Source organism: Rutidosis leptorrhynchoides, chromosome 3 (genome assembly GCF_046630445.1).
Source record: "Rutidosis leptorrhynchoides isolate AG116_Rl617_1_P2 chromosome 3, CSIRO_AGI_Rlap_v1, whole genome shotgun sequence".
NCBI classification, from domain to species: domain Eukaryota; kingdom Viridiplantae; phylum Streptophyta; class Magnoliopsida; order Asterales; family Asteraceae; genus Rutidosis; species Rutidosis leptorrhynchoides.
Window position 1 is genome coordinate 536,870,565 of NC_092335.1, and position 21,161 is coordinate 536,891,725.

At 33.0% G+C, this 21,161-nt stretch overlaps 1 protein-coding gene across 2 annotated transcripts; it reads left to right on the forward strand.

Annotated features, from left to right (window-relative positions):
* Positions 1-12,350: 12,350 nt before the first annotated feature.
* Positions 12,351-18,038, forward strand: LOC139898435 (NAC domain-containing protein 75-like). 2 transcript variants are annotated; one of them, XM_071881168.1, is made up of 5 exons: positions 12,351-12,655; positions 12,960-13,140; positions 13,431-14,050; positions 14,466-14,747; positions 17,805-18,038. In XM_071881168.1, exons 1-5 carry the CDS (start codon positions 12,551-12,553, stop codon positions 17,886-17,888), a joined length of 1,272 nt encoding a protein of 423 aa, XP_071737269.1. In that variant the 5' UTR covers positions 12,351-12,550; the 3' UTR covers positions 17,889-18,038. The 2 variants fall into 2 exon arrangements, with proteins under 2 accessions (XP_071737269.1, XP_071737268.1); XM_071881167.1 differs by having other exon boundaries at positions 12,352-12,655; positions 17,802-18,038.
* The last annotated feature ends 3,123 nt before the right edge of the window (positions 18,039-21,161 follow it).

Below are 21,161 nucleotides of genomic sequence, written 5' to 3' on the forward strand. Positions count from 1 at the left end.
ATTTTAAATCCGTTTTGAGTGAATCAAATTGCTATGGTTTCATATTGAACTCTATTTTATGAATCTAAACAGAAAAATTATAGGTTTATAGTCGGAAAAATAAGTTACAAGTCGTTTTTGTAAAGGTAGTCATTTCAGTCGAAAGAACGACGTCTAGATGACCATTTTAGAAAACATACTTCCACTTTGAGTTTAACCATAATTTTTGGATATAGTTTCATGTTCATAATAAAAATCATTTTCTCAGAATAACAACTTTTAAATCAAAGTTTATCATAGTTTTTAATTAACTAACCCAAAACAGCCCGCGGTGTTACTACGACGGCGTAAATCCGGTTTTACGGTGTTTTTCGTGTTTCCAGGTTTTAAATCATTAAGTTAGCATATCATACAGATATAGAACATGTGTTTAGTTGATTTTAAAAGTCAAGTTAGAAGGATTAACTTTTGTTTGCGAACAAGTTTAGAATTAACTAAACTATGTTCTAGTGATTACAAGTTTAAACCTTCGAATAAGATAGCTTTATATGTATGAATCGAATGATGTTATGAACATCATTACTACCTTAAGTTCCTTGGATAAACCTACTGGAAAAGATAAAAATGGATCTAGCTTCAATGGATCCTTGGATGGCTCGAAGTTCTTGAAGCAGAATCATGACACGAAAACAAGTTCAAGTAAGATCATCACTTGAAATAAGATTGTTATAGTTATAGAAATTGAACCAAAGTTTGAATATGATTATTACCTTGTATTAGAATGATAACCTACTGTAAGAAACAAAGATTTCTTGAGGTTGGATGATCACCTTACAAGATTGGAAGTGAGCTAGCAAACTTGAAAGTATTCTTGATTTTATAAAACTAGAACTTTTGGAATTTATGAAGAACACTTAGAACTTGAAGATAGAACTTGAGAGAGATCAATTAGATGAAGAAAATTGAAGAATGAAAGTGTTTGTAGGTGTTTTTGGTCGTTGGTGTATGGATTAGATATAAAGGATATGTAATTTTGTTTTCATGTAAATAAGTCATGAATGATTACTCATATTTTTGTAATTTTATGAGATATTTCATGCTAGTTGCCAAATGATGGTTCCCACATGTGTTAGGTGACTCACATGGGATGCTAAGAGCTGATCATTGGAGTGTATATACTAATAGTACATACATCTAAAAGCTGTGTATTGTACGAGTACGAATACGGGTGCATACGAGTAGAATTGTTGATGAAACTGAACGAGGATGTAATTGTAAGCATTTTTGTTAAGTAGAAGTATTTTGATAAGTGTATTGAAGTCTTTCAAAAGTGTATAAATACATATTAAAACACTACATGTATATACATTTTAACTGAGTCGTTAAGTCATCGTTAGTCGTTACATGTAAGTGTTGTTTTGAAACCTTTAGGTTAACGATCTTGTTAAATGTTGTTAACCCAATGTTTATAATATCAAATGAGATTTTAAATTATTATATTATCATGATATTATCATGTATGAATATCTCTTAATATGATATATATACATTAAATGTCTTTACAACGATAATCGTTACATATATGTCTCGTTTAAAAATCATTAAGTTAGTAGTCTTGTTTTTACATATGTAGTTCATTGTTAATATACTTAATGATATGTTTACTTATCATAGTATCATGTTAACTATATATATATATCCATATATATGTCATCATATAGTTTTTACAAGTTTTAACGTTCGTGAATCACCGGTCAACTTGGGTGGTCAATTGTCTATATGAAACCTATTTCAATTAATCAAGTCATAACAAGTTTGATTGCTTAACATGTTGGAAACATTTAATCATGTAAATATCAATCTCAATTAATATATATAAACATGGAAAAGTTCGGGTCACTACAGTACCTACCCGTTAAATAAATTTCGTCCCGAAATTTTAAGCTGTTGAAGGTGTTGACGAATCTTCTGGAAATAGATGCGGGTATTTCTTCTTCATCTGATCTTCACGCTCCCAGGTGAACTCGGGTCCTCTACGAGCATTCCATCGAACCTTAACAATTGGTATCTTGTTTTGCTTAAGTCTTTTAACCTCACGATCCATTATTTCGACGGGTTCTTCGATGAATTGAAGTTTTTCGTTGATTTGGATTTCATCTAACGGAATAGTGAGATCTTCTTTAGCAAAACATTTCTTCAAATTCGAGACGTGGAAAGTGTTATGTACAGCCGCGAGTTGTTGAGGTAACTCAAGTCGGTAAGCTACTGGTCCGACACGATCAATAATCTTGAATGGTCCAATATACCTTGGATTTAATTTCCCTCGTTTACCAAATCGAACAACGCCTTTCCAAGGTGCAACTTTAAGCATGACCATCTCTCCAATTTCAAATTCTATATCTTTTCTTTTAATGTCAGCGTAGCTCTTTTGTCGACTTTGGGCGGTTTTCAACCGTTGTTGAATTTGGATGATCTTCTCGGTAGTTTCTTGTATAATCTCCGGACCCGTAATCTGTCTATCCCCCACTTCACTCCAACAAATCGGAGACCTGCACTTTCTACCATAAAGTGCTTCAAACGGCGCCATCTCAATGCTTGAATGGTAGCTGTTGTTGTAAGAAAATTCTGCTAACGGTAGATGTCGATCCCAACTGTTTCCGAAATCAATAACACATGCTCGTAGCATGTCTTCAAGCGTTTGTATCGTCCTTTCGCTCTGCCCATCAGTTTGTGGATGATAGGCAGTACTCATGTCTTGACGAGTTCCTAATGCTTGCTGTAATGTCTGCCAGAATCTTGAAATAAATCTGCCATCCCTATCAGAGATAATAGAGATTGGTATTCCATGTCTGGAGATGACTTCCTTCAAATACAGTCGTGCTAACTTCTCCATCTTGTCATCTTCTCTTATTGGCAGGAAGTGTGCGGATTTGGTGAGACGATCAACTATTACCCAAATAGTATCAAAACCACTTGCAGTCCTTGGCAATTTAGTGATGAAATCCATGGTAATGTTTTCCCATTTCCATTCCGGGATTTCAGGTTGTTGAAGTAGACCTGATGGTTTTTGATGCTCAGCTTTGACCTTAGAACACGTCAAACATTCTCCTACGTATTTAGCAACATCGGCTTTCATACCCGGCCACCAAAAATATTTCTTGAGATCCTTGTACATCTTCCCCGTTCCAGGATGTATTGAGTATCTGGTTTTATGAGCTTCTCTAAGTACCATTTCTCTCATATCTCCAAATTTTGGTACCCAAATCCTTTCAGCCCTATACCGGGTTCCGTCTTCCCGAATATTAAGATGCTTCTCCGATCCTTTGGGTATTTCATCCTTTAAATTTCCCTCTTTTAAAACTCCTTGTTGTGCCTCCTTTATTTGAGTAGTAAGGTTATTATGAATCATTATATTCATAGATTTTACTCGAATGGGTTCTCTGTCCTTCCTGCTCAAGGCATCGGCTACCACATTTTCCTTCCCCGGGTGGTAACGAATCTCAAAGTCGTAATCATTCAACAATTCAATCCACCTACGCTGCCTCATATTCAGTTGTTTCTGATTAAATATGTGTTGAAGACTTTTGTGGTCGGTATATATAATACTTTTGACCCCATATAAGTAGTGCCTCCAAGTCTTTAATGCAAAAACAACCGCGCCTAATTCCAAATCATGCGTCGTATAATTTTGTTCGTGAATCTTCAATTGTCTAGACGCATAAGCAATCACCTTCGTTCGTTGCATTAATACACAACCGAGACCTTGCTTTGATGCGTCACAATAAATCACAAAATCATCATTCCCTTCAGGTAATGACAATATAGGTGCCGTAGTTAGCTTTTTCTTCAATAACTGAAACGCTTTCTCTTGTTCATCATTCCATTCAAATTTCTTCCCTTTATGCGTTAATGCAGTCAAGGGTTTTGCTATTCTGGAAAAGTCTTGGATGAACCTTCTGTAGTAACCAGCTAGTCCTAAAAACTGGCGTATGTGTTTTGGAGTTTTCGGGGTTTCCCACTTTTCAACAGTTTCTATCTTTGCCGGATCCACCTTAATACCTTCTTTGTTCACTATGTGACCGAGGAATTGAACTTCTTCCAACCAAAATGCACACTTTGAAAACTTAGCGTACAATTCTTCCTTCCTCAATACTTCTAACACCTTTCTCAAATGTTCACTGTGTTCTTGGTCATTCTTTGAGTAAATAAGTATGTCATCAATGAAAACAATGACAAACTTATCAAGGTATGGTCCACACACTCGGTTCATAAGGTCCATGAACACAGCTGGTGCATTAGTTAAACCAAACGGCATGACCATAAACTCGTAATGACCGTAACGTGTTCTGAAAGCAGTCTTTGGAATATCATCTTCTTTCACCCGCATTTGATGATACCCGGAACGTAAGTCAATCTTTGAATAAACAGACGAGCCTTGTAGTTAATCAAATAAGTCGTCGATTCTCGGTAGTGGGTAGCGGTTCTTGATGGTAAGTTTGTTCAACTCTCGGTAGTCGATACACAACCTGAATGTACCATCTTTCTTTTTGACAAACAAAACAGGAGCTCCCCACGGTGATGTGCTTGGTCGAATGAAACCACGCTCTAAAAGTTCTTGTAATTGGCTTTGCAGTTCTTTCATCTCGCTGGGTGCGAGTCTGTAAGGAGCATGAGCTATTGGTGCAGCTCCTGGTACAAGATCTATTTGAAATTCAACGGATCGATGTGGGGGTAATCCCGGTAATTCTTTCGGAAATACATCGGGAAATTCTTTTGCGACGGGAACATCATTGATGCTCTTTTCTTCAGTTTGTACTTTCTCGACGTGTGCTAGAACAGCATAGCAACCTTTTCTTATTAGTTTTTGTGCCTTCAAATTACTAATAAGATGTAGCTTCGTGTTGCCCTTTTCTCCGTACACCATTAAGGGTTTTCCTTTTTCTCGTATAATGCGAATTGCATTTTTGTAACAAACGATCTCTGCTTTCACTTCTTTCAACCAGTCCATACCGATTATCACATCAAAACTCCCTAACTCTACTGGTATCAAGTCAATCTTAAATGTTTCGCTAACCAGTTTAATTTCTCGATTCCGACATATATTATCTGCTGAAATTAATTTACCATTTGCTAATTCGAGTAAAAATTTACTATCCAAAGGCGTCAATGGACAACTTAATTTAGCACAAAAATCTCTACTCATATAGCTTCTATCCGCACCCGAATCAAATAAAACGTAAGCAGATTTATTGTCAATAAGAAACGTACCCGTAACAAGCTCCGGGTCTTCCTGTGCCTCTGCCGCATTAATATTGAAAACTCTTCCGCGGCCTTGTCCATTCGTGTTCTCCTGGTTCGGGCAATTTCTAATAATGTGGCCCGGTTTTCCACATTTATAACAAACTACATTGGCATAACTTGCTCCGACACTACTTGCTCCACCATTACTCGTTCCGACACCATTTGTTCCTTTCGTTCTATTAACCCATGGTCCGTAGACCTCACACTTCGCCGCGCTATGACCATTTCTTTTACACTTATTGCAAAATTTGGTGCAGAACCCCGAGTGATACTTTTCACACCTTTGGCATAGCTGCTTCTGATTGTTGTTGTTGTTGTTGCGATTATTATTGTTGTTGGGATGATTGTTGTAGTTGCTGTTGTTGTTGTTGTTGTTGTTGTTGGGCCGTTTGTTGTAGTTGCGATTGATGTTGCGATTGTTGGGATAATTGTTGCGATTATTGTTGTAATTGCTGTTGTTGTTATATTGGTGATTCTTATCACCGTTTTCCTCCCACTTTCTTTTGACTTGCTTCACATTGGCCTCTTCAGCAGTCTGTTCTTTAATTCTTTCTTCAATCTGGTTCACTAGTTTGTGAGCCATTCTACATGCCTGTTGTATGGAGGCGGGCTCGTGTGAACTTATATCTTCTTGGATTCTTTCCGGTAATCCTTTCACAAATGCGTCGATCTTCTCTTCCTCATCTTCGAACGCTCCCGGACACAATAGGCACAATTCTGTGAATCGTCTTTCATACGTGGTAATATCAAATCCTTGGGTTCGTAACCCTCTAAGTTCTGTCTTGAGCTTATTGACCTCGGTTCTGGGACGGTACTTCTCGTTCATCAAGTGCTTGAATGCTGACCACGGTAGTGCGTACGCATCGTCTTGTCCCACTTGCTCTAGATAGGTATTCCACCATGTTAATGCAGAACCTGTGAAGGTATGCGTAGCGTACTTCACTTTGTCCTCTTCAGTACACTTACTTATGGCAAACACCGATTCGACCTTCTCGGTCCACCGTTTCAATCCGATCGGTCCTTCGGTTCCATCAAATTCCAAAGGTTTGCAGGCAGTGAATTCTTTGTAGGTGCATCCTACACGATTTCCTGTACTGCTAGATCCAAGGTTATTGTTGGTATGTAGCGCAGCCTGTACTGCGGCTATGTTTGAAGCTAGAAAAGTACGGAATTCCTCTTCATTCATATTCACGGTGTGTCGAGTAGTCGGTGCCATTTCCTTCAAAATAGTCAAATGGAACAAGTTAATCATACAGAATATTAAGAGTAGTTAATAGTATTTCGTAGCATAATATGAACTCATTTATAAAAGCTTTTTCTTCATATTAGCGTTTTATAAGTTTAAATTCGGGTAGTACCTACCCGTTAAGTTCATACTTAGTAGCTAATATACAATTCAACTACTACAATTCTATATGAAAAACTGATTATAATAATATTTCGCATTCAAACTTTTATACAATATTTTACAAACTTACAATACCGCTTATTTTACATAAAGCACGAAATATAGCACACAATAACTTTGATACAAGATAGTTGTGAAGATAATTCTAGCTAGTACACAAGTCGTTCAGCAAAGGTAATAAAGACACGTAATTCATACGTCCAGAAACAAGTCATGCATTCTGGTTTTACTAGGACTACTTCCCATCCTTGGTCTTGTGGAACATAACCGTTATGGCCGTTGATAAGACAGCGTGTTGTAACGTCGTCAAAGGGACGAGGGTTACGCAATGTCCAACAGTCCCGTAACAATCTAAAAACCTCATTTCTTACCCCAATTACCGACTCCGTCACTTGTGGGAACGTTTTGTTTAATAGTTGTAGCCCGATGTTCTTGTTCTCACTTTGGTGAGAAGCGAACATTAGTAATCCGTAAGCATAACATGCTTCTTTATGTTGCATGTTAGCCGCTTTTTCTAAATCACGAAGTCCAATATTCGGATATATTGAGTCAAAATAATTTCTTAACCCATTGCGTAAAATAGCATTTGGGTTCCCCGCAATATATGCGTCAAAGTAAACACATCGTAACTTATGGATTTCCCAATGTGATATCCCCCATCTTTCGAACGAAAGCCTTTTATAAACCAAGGCATTCTTGGAATGTTCTTCGAATGTCTTACAAACTGATCTCGCCTTAAATAGTTGTGCCGAAGAATTCTGACCGACTCTAGACAAGATTTCATCAATCATGTCTCCGGGTAGGTCTCTTAAAATATTGGGTTGTCTATCCATTTTGTGTTTTTATACTGTAAAATAGACAAGAGTTAGATTCATAAAAAAAATACTTATTAATACAAGCAATTTTTACATATATCATAAAGCATAAGCACACTATATTACATATATTACACCACACGAATACAACTATCTTATTCCGACTCGCTTGTTTCTTCATCTTCGGTTTTGGTTCGTTTTGCCAAGTTTCTAGGGATATATGATGTTCCCCTAATACGAGCCGTCGTTATCCACATTGGTTTAGAAAAACCTGGTGGTTTAGAGGTTCTCGGGTCATTGTTACAACTTAAGGACTTCGGGGGTTGACGATACATATAAAGTTCATCGGGGTTAGAATTAGATTTCTCTATTTTTATGCCCTTTCCCTTATTATTTTCTTTTGCCTTTTTAAATTCAGTTGGGGTAATTTCTATAACATCATCGGAATTCTCGTCGGAATCCGATTCTTCAGAGAATTGGTAATCCTCCCAATATTTTGCTTCCTTGGCGGAAACACCATTGACCATAATTAACCTTGGTCGGTTGGTTGAGGATTTTATTTTACTTAACCGTTTTATTATTTCCCCCACCGGTTCTATTTCTTCATCCGGTTCCGATTCTTATTCCGGTTCTGATTCTTCTTCTGGTTCCGACTCTTCTTCCGGTTCCTCTTCGGGAACTTGTGAATCAGTCCACGAATCATTCCAATTTACATTTAACTCTTCATTATTATTAGGTGAGTCAATGAGACTTGTTCTAGAGGTAGACATCTATCACATAATATCAAACGCGTTAAGAAATTAATATATCACATAATATTCACATGTTAAAAATATATAGTTTCCAACAAAATTTGTTAAGCAATCATTTTTCAAGTAAACACGGTCGAAGTCCAGACTCACTAATGCATCCTAACAAACTTGATAAGACACACTAATGCAAAATTCTGGTTCTCTAAGACCAACGCTCGGATACCAACTGAAATGTCCCGTTCTTATTGATTAAAAACGTTCCATATTAATTGATTTCGTTGCGAGGTTTTGACCTCTATATGAGACATTTTTCAAAGACTGCATTCATTTTAAAACAAACCATAACCTTTATTTCATCAATAAAGGTTTAAAAAGCTTTACATAGATTATCAAATTATGATAATCTAAAATATCCTGTTTACACACGACCATTACATAATGGTTTACAATACAAATATGTTACAACAAAATAAGTTTCTTGAATGCAGTTTTTACACAATATCATACAAGCATGGACTCCAAATCTCGTCCTTATTTAAGTATGCGACAGCGGAAGCTCTTAATAATCACCTGAGAATAAACATGCTTAAAACGTCAACAAAAATGTTGGTGAGTTATAGGTTTAACCTATATATATCAAATCATAATAATAGACCACAAGATTTCATATTTCAATACACATCCCATACATAGAGATAAAAATCATTCATCTGGTGAACACCTGGTAACCGACATTAACAAGATGCATATATAAGAATATCCCCATCATTCCGGGACACCCTTCGGATATGATATAAATTTCGAAGTACTAAAGCATCCGGTACTTTGGATGGGGTTTGTTAGGCCCAATAGATCTATCTTTAGGATTCGCGTCAATTAGGGTGTCTATTCCCTAATTCTTAGATTACCAGACTTAATAAAAAGGGGCATATTCGATTTCGATAATTCAACCATAGAATGTAGTTTCACGTACTTGTGTCTATTTTGTAAATCATTTATAAAACCTGCATGTATTCTCATTCCAAAAATATTAGATTTTAAAAGTGGGACTATAACTCACTTTCACAGATTTTTACTTCGTCGGGAAGTAAGACTTGGCCACTGGTTGATTCACGAACCTATAACAATATATACATATATATCAAAGTATGTTCAAAATATATTTACAACACTTTTAATATATTTTGATGTTTTAAGTTTATTAAGTCAGCTGTCCTCGTTAGTAACCTACAACTAGTTGTCCACAGTTAGATGTACAGAAATAAATCGATTAATATTATCTTGAATCAATCCACGACCCAGTGTATACATATCTCAGTATTGATCACAACTCAAACTATATATATTTTGGAATCAACCTCAACCCTGTATAGCTAACTCCAACATTCACATATAGAGTGTCTATGGTTGTTCCGAAATATATATAGATGTGTCGACATGATAGGTCGAAACATTGTATACGTGTCTATGGTATCTCAAGATTACATAATATACAATACAAGTTGATTAAGTTATGGTTGGAATAGATTTGTTATCAATTTTCACGTAGCTAAAATGAGAAAAATTATCCAATCTTGTTTTACCCATAACTTCTTCATTTTAAATCCGTTTTGAGTGACTCAAATTGCTATGGTTTCATATTGAACTCTATTTTATGAATCTAAACAGAAAAAGTATAGGTTTATAGTCGGAAAAATAAGTTACAAGTCGTTTTTGTAAAGGTAGTCATTTCAGTCGAAAGAACGACGTCTAGATGACCATTTTAGAAAACATACTTCCACTTTGAGTTTAACCATAATTTTTGGATATAGTTTCATGTTCATAATAAAAATCATTTTCTCAGAATAACAACTTTTAAATCAAAGTTTATCATAGTTTTTAATTAACTAACCCAAAACAGCCCGCGGTGTTACTACGACGGCGTAAATCCGGTTTTACGGTGTTTTTCGTGTTTCCAGGTTTTAAATCATTAAGTTAGCATATCATACAGATATAGAACATGTGTTTAGTTGATTTTAAAAGTCAAGTTAGAAGGATTAACTTTTGTTTGCGAACAAGTTTAGAATTAACTAAACTATGTTCTAGTGATTACAAGTTTAAACCTTCGAATAAGATAGCTTTATATGTATGAATCGAATGATGTTATGAACATCATTACTACCTTAAGTTCCTTGGATAAACCTACTGGAAAAGATAAAAATGGATCTAGCTTCAATGGATCCTTGGATGGCTCGAAGTTCTTGAAGCAGAATCATGACACGAAAACAAGTTCAAGTAAGATCATCACTTGAAATAAGATTGTTATAGTTATAGAAATTGAACCAAAGTTTGAATATGATTATTACCTTGTATTAAAATGATAACCTACTGTAAGAAACAAAGATTTCTTGAGGTTGGATGATCACCTTACAAGATTGGAAGTGAGCTAGCAAACTTGAAAGTATTCTTGATTTTATAAAACTAGAACTTTTGGAATTTATGAAGAACACTTAGAACTTGAAGATAGAACTTGAGAGAGATCAATTAGATGAAGAAAATTGAAGAATGAAAGTGTTTGTAGGTGTTTTTGGTCGTTGGTGTATGGATTAGATATAAAGGATATGTAATTTTGTTTTCATGTAAATAAGTCATGAATGATTACTCATATTTTTGTAATTTTATGAGATATTTCATGCTAGTTGCCAAATGATGGTTCCCACATGTGTTAGGTGACTCACATGGGCTGCTAAGAGCTGATCATTGGAGTGTATATACCAATAGTACATACATCTAAAAGCTGTGTATTGTACGAGTACGAATACGGGTGCATACGAGTAGAATTGTTGATGAAACTGAACGAGGATGTAATTGTAAGCATTTTTGTTAAGTAGAAGTATTTTGATAAGTGTATTGAAGTCTTTCAAAAGTGTATAAATACATATTAAAACACTACATGTATATACATTTTAACTGAGTCGTTAAGTCATCGTTAGTCGTTACATGTAAGTGTTGTTTTGAAACCTTTAGGTTAACGATCTTGTTAAATGTTGTTAACCCAATGTTTATAATATCAAATGAGATTTTAAATTATTATATTATCATGATATTATCATGTATGAATATCTCTTAATATGATATATATACATTAAATGTCTTTACAACGATAATCGTTACATATATGTCTCGTTTAAAAATCATTAAGTTAGTAGTCTTGTTTTTACATATGTAGTTCATTGTTAATATACTTAATGATATGTTTACTTATCATAGTATCATGTTAACTATATATATATATATCCATATATATGTCATCATATAGTTTTTACAAGTTTTAACGTCCGTGAATCACCGGTCAACTTGGGTGGTCAATTGTCTATATGAAACCTATTTCAATTAATCAAGTCTTAACAAGTTTGATTGCTTAACATGTTGGAAACATTTAATCATGTAAATATCAATCTCAATTAATATATATAAACATGGAAAAGTTCGGGTCACTACAGCGTATTTATTTAACGATCCATTCGTTATGATTAAATACTTATAAGGTGTTGGTAAGCTTGTTATTGGGTATGACCCGACTTGGATCATAACATGTTAGCCACATTAATTTAATATGTCTCTCGGGCATACGAAATACTTTCAGATATGAGTTATTCGGTCTTGGAAGAAAGTGTTGTGATGATACTGATGTGACAATTAATTTTAGAAAAAAAGAAATTAATCATGTCACGGTTGAATGTTGTCATAAAAATATATACAACATTCTGAATGTACAAAAAAACATAATATACATTAACAAAATATTTAACGTGGTAGTAGATAAATTAGCTAGGGAATTGAATGTAAATTAAAGAGAAGAGATGAGGGACAACTTTTTCTTTATCTCACTGGATTCAGTTAAAGTTGGAGAGAATTGTGGTGTTTTTCAGGATTAAAGCACACACCCTCCTCTATCTCTCTCTATTTTTTTCTTTCCATACTATCTAGTACCTATATTTGTTCTCATAGTATATATTTCCACTTTTGAAGAATATATCTCTATCTATTCTATTCTCATCCAACAATTGTTTTTTTTTTCTTTCTCTAAAATATAATTACAATTTGTGGCATCTTCTTCATCATATCACCATCTTCTATCCATCAACAGTACCACCAGATCTCAATAGTAGTAGAGCAAACAAAGAGGGTCATATATATTTAAGTCTTATTAATTAATAGATTCTGCATGTGGATCGAATTAAATCATAAGAATTCATGCTTTGATTGATCTTGATCGAATAACGAATAAAAACGCGTATAAGTCGCAAAGAGATATGAATATCAGCAGCTCTGATCTCATTGATGCAAAACTTGAGGAGCATCAATTAAGTGGATCCAAACAGTGTCCCAGTTGTGGCCATAAACTCCAAGGAAAACCGGTACGTTGTACGGGCCGGTATCTATAAATATATAATATCTATAACTTCAATATATTTATAGTTAATCTTTTCATAATATTCTAATTGGCTTCAACGAAACGATTTTAAGAAATAAGAATCAATATTTGTTTGTAGAGAATAAAATCATGATAGCTTCTTGTTGAATTTTTATCTATATATAAATTCTTTTTCCTAGAGATGTTATATATACAAACAAGCTTGTCTTTTTCTACTAATTAGTTAAGTTATCATAACCTTTTTTTTATTGATTAATATAGTTTCTTAAATTTATGATCATTTTTAGGATTGGGTTGGGTTACCATCAGGAGTCAAATTTGATCCAACTGATCAAGAATTGATAGAGCATCTTGAAGCAAAGGTTTTTGAAGATAAAAATTTGAGATCTCACCCTTTGATTGATGAGTTCATTCCTACTCTTGAAGGTGAAGATGGTATTTGTTATACGCATCCAGAAAAACTTCCCGGTAAGCACGATTAATTGTATTTATATATCTCTCTGGTAGACATTAATGAGTTTTAGTCAAATAAAAACAACAAAATATATATCAAATGTATGAGTTTTCTTGTTTGAATCCAATGAGTTAGGTTTTACTACTTAAACCAAATATTAGGGTTTTCTTGTTTGTTTTGACTTTTTCTTTGAATTTAATTTATTTGCACTTGTCATACCTAAGTAAATCTAATAATTGATGAAAGTTAGGGTTTATTGTTTGTTGTGACTTTGAGGGTTTATTGTTATTCATATGATTTTTAGGAGTTACACGAGATGGTTTGAGTAGACACTTCTTTCACCGGCCTTCAAAAGCTTATACCACCGGCACAAGAAAAAGGCGAAAAATCCAAACCGAGTGTGACCTTCAAAGCGGTGAAACACGGTGGCATAAAACAGGGAAAACCCGTCCCGTTATGCTAAATGGGAAACAAAAAGGGTGCAAGAAAATATTGGTACTTTACACCAACTTTGGGAAAAATCGAAAACCTGAAAAGACTAATTGGGTAATGCATCAATATCACCTTGGAAAACATGAAGAGGAGAAGGAAGGTGAGCTTGTTGTATCAAAAATATTTTATCAAACTCAACCGAGGCAGTGTAATTGGACCGAAAGGGCGATTCACAATAATATAATTACATCGAGTAATATTCAAATTGAAGGTGCGAATAATTTTAATGAAATGAATAATGTTAGTAGAAGCGTAAGTATGAGTTGTTCTTCTTCAAAGGACATCAATGGTGCCGCAACGGTAATTAACAACAATGTGAGAGGTGAAGTTATCGGCACGGTTATGTCAAGTTATAATCCTATGGATCAATTACAACATTTTAGAAGTGTTGATCAATTTAATTTGGCGGCTTATAGAAAAAGCTTTGATGAGGTACTGTATGCAAGTTCTTAATCAAAATTTCACCCCGAATAGTAATGGCCGGGACGTTGTGTTTTTTTATCTACATACATAAAAAGTATTTTAAAGTTGTGGGCCCTACAAAACAAACAATATCATATACAGTATATGGATATGGAGTGCAAGTTTAATTAAGAGAAGAATTCAAATGGTTTTAGTGTTGCTTTTCTTTTGAAAATTGCTTGTATTATCGGCAATACCAATCTATATATATACACGAACCCACCACCTTTTGAATTGTACCATATGCATGTATGGTTATATGTACATGCATGTATATAATAATATAATTAAATAAATTATTAAATTATATATATTCCAGGGAAGTACAACTACACTATTGCACGGCTTAAATACCTAATTTAGAGGGTACGAGTGGAATGTGCAGGTGGGAATAATAGCTGGAGAGGGTTCTATCACGTGCGATGGGCGTGGTATGCAAAGGCAACAACAGCATCAGATGAACCTTGAGCATGATGATCAGCAACAAAATCCAAATCATCAAATAAATTATAATCCACATCAGCACCAGGTGGCAATAACAGATTTCCATGTCAGCAGACCATCGTCTCATCCCATATCAGCAATCATAACCCCTCCTCCGTCAAATCACACTTCCATAATTATCAATGATGACTCCTTTAATGTTCCGATCATGGAAAATTTTCAGGTACGTTAATATAGATTATTAATCCATATATTTTATATTTCATCAGTTCTATATATTTCATGAATTAAATAGTATAGTGGTATCGAATTCATGTCTCAACATTCAATGGATTGTAGATAAGTTTAGTTGATTAGTTCCATTTGAGAAATATTGAAGGTGAAAAAGTAAACTCGACCCTTTAACGGCTCGCTCTAATTTACAATTTGGAAATTCTTAATTAATCATGTTTGACCAAAACCGAGTAGGCGTTGAAAATTTTATCATTTAGGGACTTTTTAGTACGCAAAAGGTGATCGTCACCTGTTCTATTTTTCTATTTTTGTGTGTAGAGAAATTTTCTTAACAAACATAAATTATGTTTGAAATTCGTAACTAAAATAGTTACAAGTTGGAGAGTGATGATCATTAGAACATCAAACATGAATTTTCATAATCTGTGAGTATATAATCTGTCCCATATCTATTGTCTCCCGACAACAGTTACAAGCGGTTGTCACATATAATTTTTTTTATTCAATGCATAAAGTATGGGTATAAAAGAAATTACTTCATTATTCTTATCTATTAATGGACGTAGACAATTAATTTGAAACATTACAAAAGAAATAATGGACAATAGATTTGAGACGAAGGGAGCATAACTTTTTAAAAATGTTAGGACTAGCATTTTTACTTTTTTGCATTGCTTTGTTGGGTTGTTTGTAAGATCTTAATTGTAAAGGATAGTATGACGAGGGCTATAAATGCTATTTTAGACATTCTAATTGATAGTAGTAATTTTAATTGCATTGTACGTAGGGCTGTAAAGGAGTCGAGCTACTCGCGAGCTACTCTAGCTCGACTCGTTAAAAGCTCGATTCGAGCCGAGCCTAAACGAGCCCGAGCCCGAGCTTGAACTTAATTTGAAGCTTGTTTAGTAAACGAGCTCGAGCTTCATATCTCGATTTCGAACAAGCTCGCGAGCCTAAACGAGCTTTTCATTTGTATATCATCCAATATTAATTTTTAAAATAAAATAATATATAGTTATGTAATAATTAATTATATATTCAAATAGTTGACAAAAATAAAAGTTAATCTTGTTATATGTTGAAATACATAACAAAAAACAATGAATTTGAAATATAAAAAATTAAATAATATAAAGAAAAAAAGGATTCTATAACTAATGAGTCGATCTCGAACCGAGCTCGAGCTTGTATAATATCAAACGAGCCCAACTCGAGCTTAAACTAGAATATATTTTTTTTTTGAAATAGTGTTTATTCACGGTGGTTTTGTAAAAATAGAAATCATGAAATTATTGTTACAAAACTAGTAAAACCGGAGTTTGAAACTCCGGTTTCAGTCAATCCGGAGTTTCAAACTCAAGTTTGTACCTCACGGTTTCCATGAGCACTTAAAAATTGAATTTCATGATTTAGTTGTTTTTACTCCACAATTCCTTCATCAAAGTGGCTTTAAATCAGATTCCTAAGCTTCTTCACTCGAATTCATAGCCTGAAACATCACAGATTTCACGAATTCGAAGAATGAAGATTTAGTTGACTTTTTTAACACGAACTTTGACTCACGAATTCGTAATCTTCAAGAGGAACTGGAAGCTGAGAATTTACAGATAGATTCACGACAAGATTTCTAACACTTCTTGTTGATTTGAAAATTTGATGATCATGAAGGTGTCACTGTAGCAGTTGGAATTTTTTTATTTTTTATTTTTTTAATCTCGAATCTGTATCAAAAAGGGTACAAACCGGAGTTTGAAAATGCAGATTGACTGAAACCGGAGTTTCAAACTCCGGTTTTACTAGTTTTGTAAAAGAAAATTTATGATTTCTATTTTTGCAAACCCACCACCAGAAAACACTATTTCAAAAAAAAAAACTCGAACCGAGCCGAGCTCGAGCCCTATCAAATTCAAACGAGCCGAGCTCGAGCCTAGTCGAGCTCGGGCTCGGCTCGTTTACAGCCCTAATTGTACGTAGTAGAATTTAAGAAGCGTTGTAAAATACAAATCTTGACTATTTGACTTTTATCTCTATTAACGAAAAACCTACAAAACATAAATCAAGGACTTAGTGACGGAGGATTTAACGGGCAGCGGTGGGCCATGGTCCCCAAAAAACTTATGTCGTTACTAACAATTTTTATAGTTTTAGAGACTAAATATGATAAGCTCAATTTTTGGCCCCACCGGATTAAAATTAAAACATCTAGAGATTAGAAAACCGATTCTATTATTGAATTTTAAAATCAAGTAGTTTTTTTTCTATGTCCACCATTAATCATTCTATCTACTTTATTTTGAACTTTATGAAATCTATTTATATATAAAAGATTACATGTTTTGATTGAGTTATTTTGGTCCCTTCATTGTTACTGTTCAAGTTCCATCACTGTAGGTAAAAAAAAAAGCTTAATATATTCAATATACATACACTTTGTATATATAAGATCCACTTGAAACAAATAATGATATTAAATTTAATTTGGAATTCTAAAATATGTAGGCATAAAAGGTTATATAGTATACGTTGTCAACAAAGTTGACAACAAGTAATCATATATTCACTTTTTATGTTGTTGTTTGTTGAGGACATCACATGATAATATGGATGATAATGTTTTATTGTTGTAAACAATTTAAAGTACTTGATATTATGCATGTCCGTATAGCCTGTACCAATTAAGCATGCATGCACGACATCTATAATTTTGGGGGCTTTTATTTATATTTATATATATACTAAAGTATTAGAATTACAATTAAATAAGTATTTTTTTTCATAAATTACAACCTATACGTCACTTTAATCACTTAGTTAGTCATTGTTTTCATTGCAACATACGGAGTATATATTATATATTACTCCGTACTATATATTTTTTGCACTCCATGCATGCATAAATGACAGTATTTATTACTAATTAATCTGTGTACGTATATATAGGTAGTTATTATAGTTATTTAAAATTTAAAATATATAGGTAGTTATTATAGTTGATTAATTTGAAGAAATTAATTACTTATTTATGGTTTCTTCTTGTATGTAGCAGCAGGAGCGTTCCATCACAAACCAACAAGAAACAGAGTGGTTCAAGTACTCCACCTTCTGGCCTGACCCTGATCACCATGTCTAGATCGAATCAGCTTATTAATAAAACTCAACATGCATACAATACAAACAAACATGATTTATATATAAACATTATATCTTGTATGTACATGTGTGTATATTATACGTCTATACTATATCACTTTTTCAAGATTTATAGGAAAGACACCAAACATATTTTAGAGTTTTTTTAAGTAGATATATATAGACTTTTTGAACAATTGTATTTTTTTTTTTTTTTTTGTGATTTAATTAACTTATTACTAACATTCTTGCAAATATATTGTACGTACGTTAATATTATTTTTATTTGTAATGTTATCTTTGCAATGGATACGTACAAGATTTAAAAATTAGTTTAAAATGTCAATTTTATGCTAGATCAGTTTTGTTCTCATATTCTATTACCTCAGAGTATATGAGTGTGAAAATATAAAAACCTCGAATGATTAAACAGAAATTTATAAAGCAATTAGTTCAACGTTGGGAAAGAAAAAAGAAGAATCCAAAAATGGAAAGGGAAAAGAAGAAAATTCAAGGAAAGACTGCGTCTATGACACCATTATGATTATACATCATCTTTAAGCATATTCTTTTTAATATTTGATTTAAACATTAGTATATTATAATTGTACTTGATTGTATTATTATTATTATTTTTTTTTTATTTTTTTTTTATTATTTTTTTTAGAAAGGCAAACTCACACACACCACACGAAATATATTTACAAATTGTCCTAAGCAGAACTCGAACCCTCAACCTCCTGGTTGGAAGGGCCACCTCGATACCACTGGACCAATGGTCCTTTGGTTATTATTATTATTATTATTATTATTATTATTATTATTATTATTATTATTATTATTATTATTATTATTATTATTATTATTATTATTATTATTATTATTATTATTATTATTATTTATTTATTTATTTATTTATTTGGTAAGTGAGAAAACCCTCTTATGAACGAGCACATTGGCTCCCCCATAGAAGGTAAAACCTCGGGTAGTCAAGCCCCCTGAGCGCGAGACCTGGTACCGGGTGAATTGGGCATTATGCGCACCCTCTAGTCACTCTCCATTTTTGAACAATTTGGCGGAGCCAGGAATTGAACATATTTTATTATTAGTTATTATTAAAAATTATTATCATTATTATTATTGTTATTAATTATTATTTTTATTATTATTCCAACATCAACATCACATCATATATTTTTTACATTATCTCCTCATCACATACCACTCTCAACCATAATATATTTCTCTCTTGACAATTCTAGAATCAAAACTCAAAAGAGTACCGAACTTTTTTTTTCAATACTAATTATATTTGAATGCTGGTTGGGTTGTTTACTTGGAAAATAAGCTATAACTTTTAAAAATATATGAAGGCCTATAGTTTAAAATAATAGTGTTTTGTATACTTTAAAGAATACATTGGTTGTTTACTTAAAATAGACTATAATTTTTAAAAATATAGATGGTCTTATAATTAAATTTAGTGGTATCATTTACAAATTGAAGAGTACATTGTAATAAAAAATTTCAAACTAGTCGTGTAATGTGACTCCAAGTATCACAATGTAAAATTGCCCGTGCTCATCACATGACCCCACCAAATTAGTTATTAAATCAATTAAGAAGTATTAAAGCTATGTGTACAAATTGAATAAACCAAATGCTCCATCCTCAAAATGTTCTATGAAAAATTACAGGTATGACTAAATGAGGGCGGTCGAGTGCGAACTGATGGCAGGACAATGCTAACGGCATCCTTGAGGACGGAGCCCGTTGGCAGTGGTCTTAACAGTCATGCTAACAACACTCATATTTTGAAATAATATATATTATATTAGAACTTAATTAATCTATATATCAATATCAAAAGAGAGTTATCATATTTAATATATGTTTATTATTTAGTCATTTTATAATCTATATATCAAAAAAGAGTTGGCATATTTACTGTTTACTTTAATTTGTCTAATTTAGTCATTTTAGTGAGTGGTTAAAACTAATTTTTTATGCCATATATAATTTTTGGTTGTTAGTTTCATTATATTATTAGTTATTTGAATTTGATGTGGTGTTTTCTTTGCCTGATATGCAGTGGCGGATCCAGAAATATTTTTCAACAAGGGTAAAAGTTTGATTACAAAAAATTATATCTTAATATGCATTTGAAAATTATGTAAAAATTACTACCGCAAGCCTCAAACCAACCATGCTCTATATTTCTAAATATAAAAAAACACTCCGTAATAAATAAGGAAGCAAGGCTAGAACCTAAACATTCAAGTTGTTAGCAGTGAAAGGTAACCAACTGATCTATAAGAATCTTGTTAAATTTATCTTACATTTATTATTTGTTATATAACATATAGCCTCAGTATCATTTTTATTAATATTTAACTAAAAAAACAACGATTAATTTTTAATCATTGGGGGAAGATGACCCCATTTGCCCCAAAGTTGATCCGCCCCCGCTAAAATGGATATTTATCCAGTTAAACATTCTTAAGAATTTGTCTTGTCATTACTTTATTGATTAATGTTCTATATGTAACAAGTTGCCATCACTTAGAAAACTTGTTGCATATAAAACATTAATGATTACTTATAACTAATTCTGCTGTAATCTAATTAACAATTAGCTAGTTTCATTTATTTATTTGTGTACTAACGCAACTTCTGCTAACAAACGAGTTGATACAAATCAAGCTAGTTAAACCTGATTAACATTAGCTAGTTTCATTTATTTATATTTGTATATATAAAAAACTTTAGGTACGTTATTTCAGGAGTTTAATTTAGTTATACTGTTAGGGACCGATTGGTTATAATTATATACGGAGTATGTTAGAAGAATAATGACAAAGACTTGGGGGACCTATATGGAAACTAATCACCAATAATTAGGTGTTGTGAGAAGTGTCACTTTCCACATGGATGGAAAATATAAATAGATAAGAATATTTAATGAAATCTTTAAAAGTTGAAATTCAAATGTTAGCACTTTATATAGTACGTAGTACAAGATTTTGGAAGCTTTTTATGAGAAAAGAAGAAAGAAGATGGACCAGAATTACACTTAGAGGAAGGAATTGTACATGTGAAGTAGCTAAAGTTACTACTGGTTGTTAAAGAAGCTAGTTGCAGGCAATTAAGGAATATGACAACATGCATTACTGCTTTATTTATAACACAAAGAATCCTTCTTATCATTACTTACCTTCCCTTTCCCACTTCCATTTCAGAGAAAAACAAATAAAATACAAAAAATATGTACAAG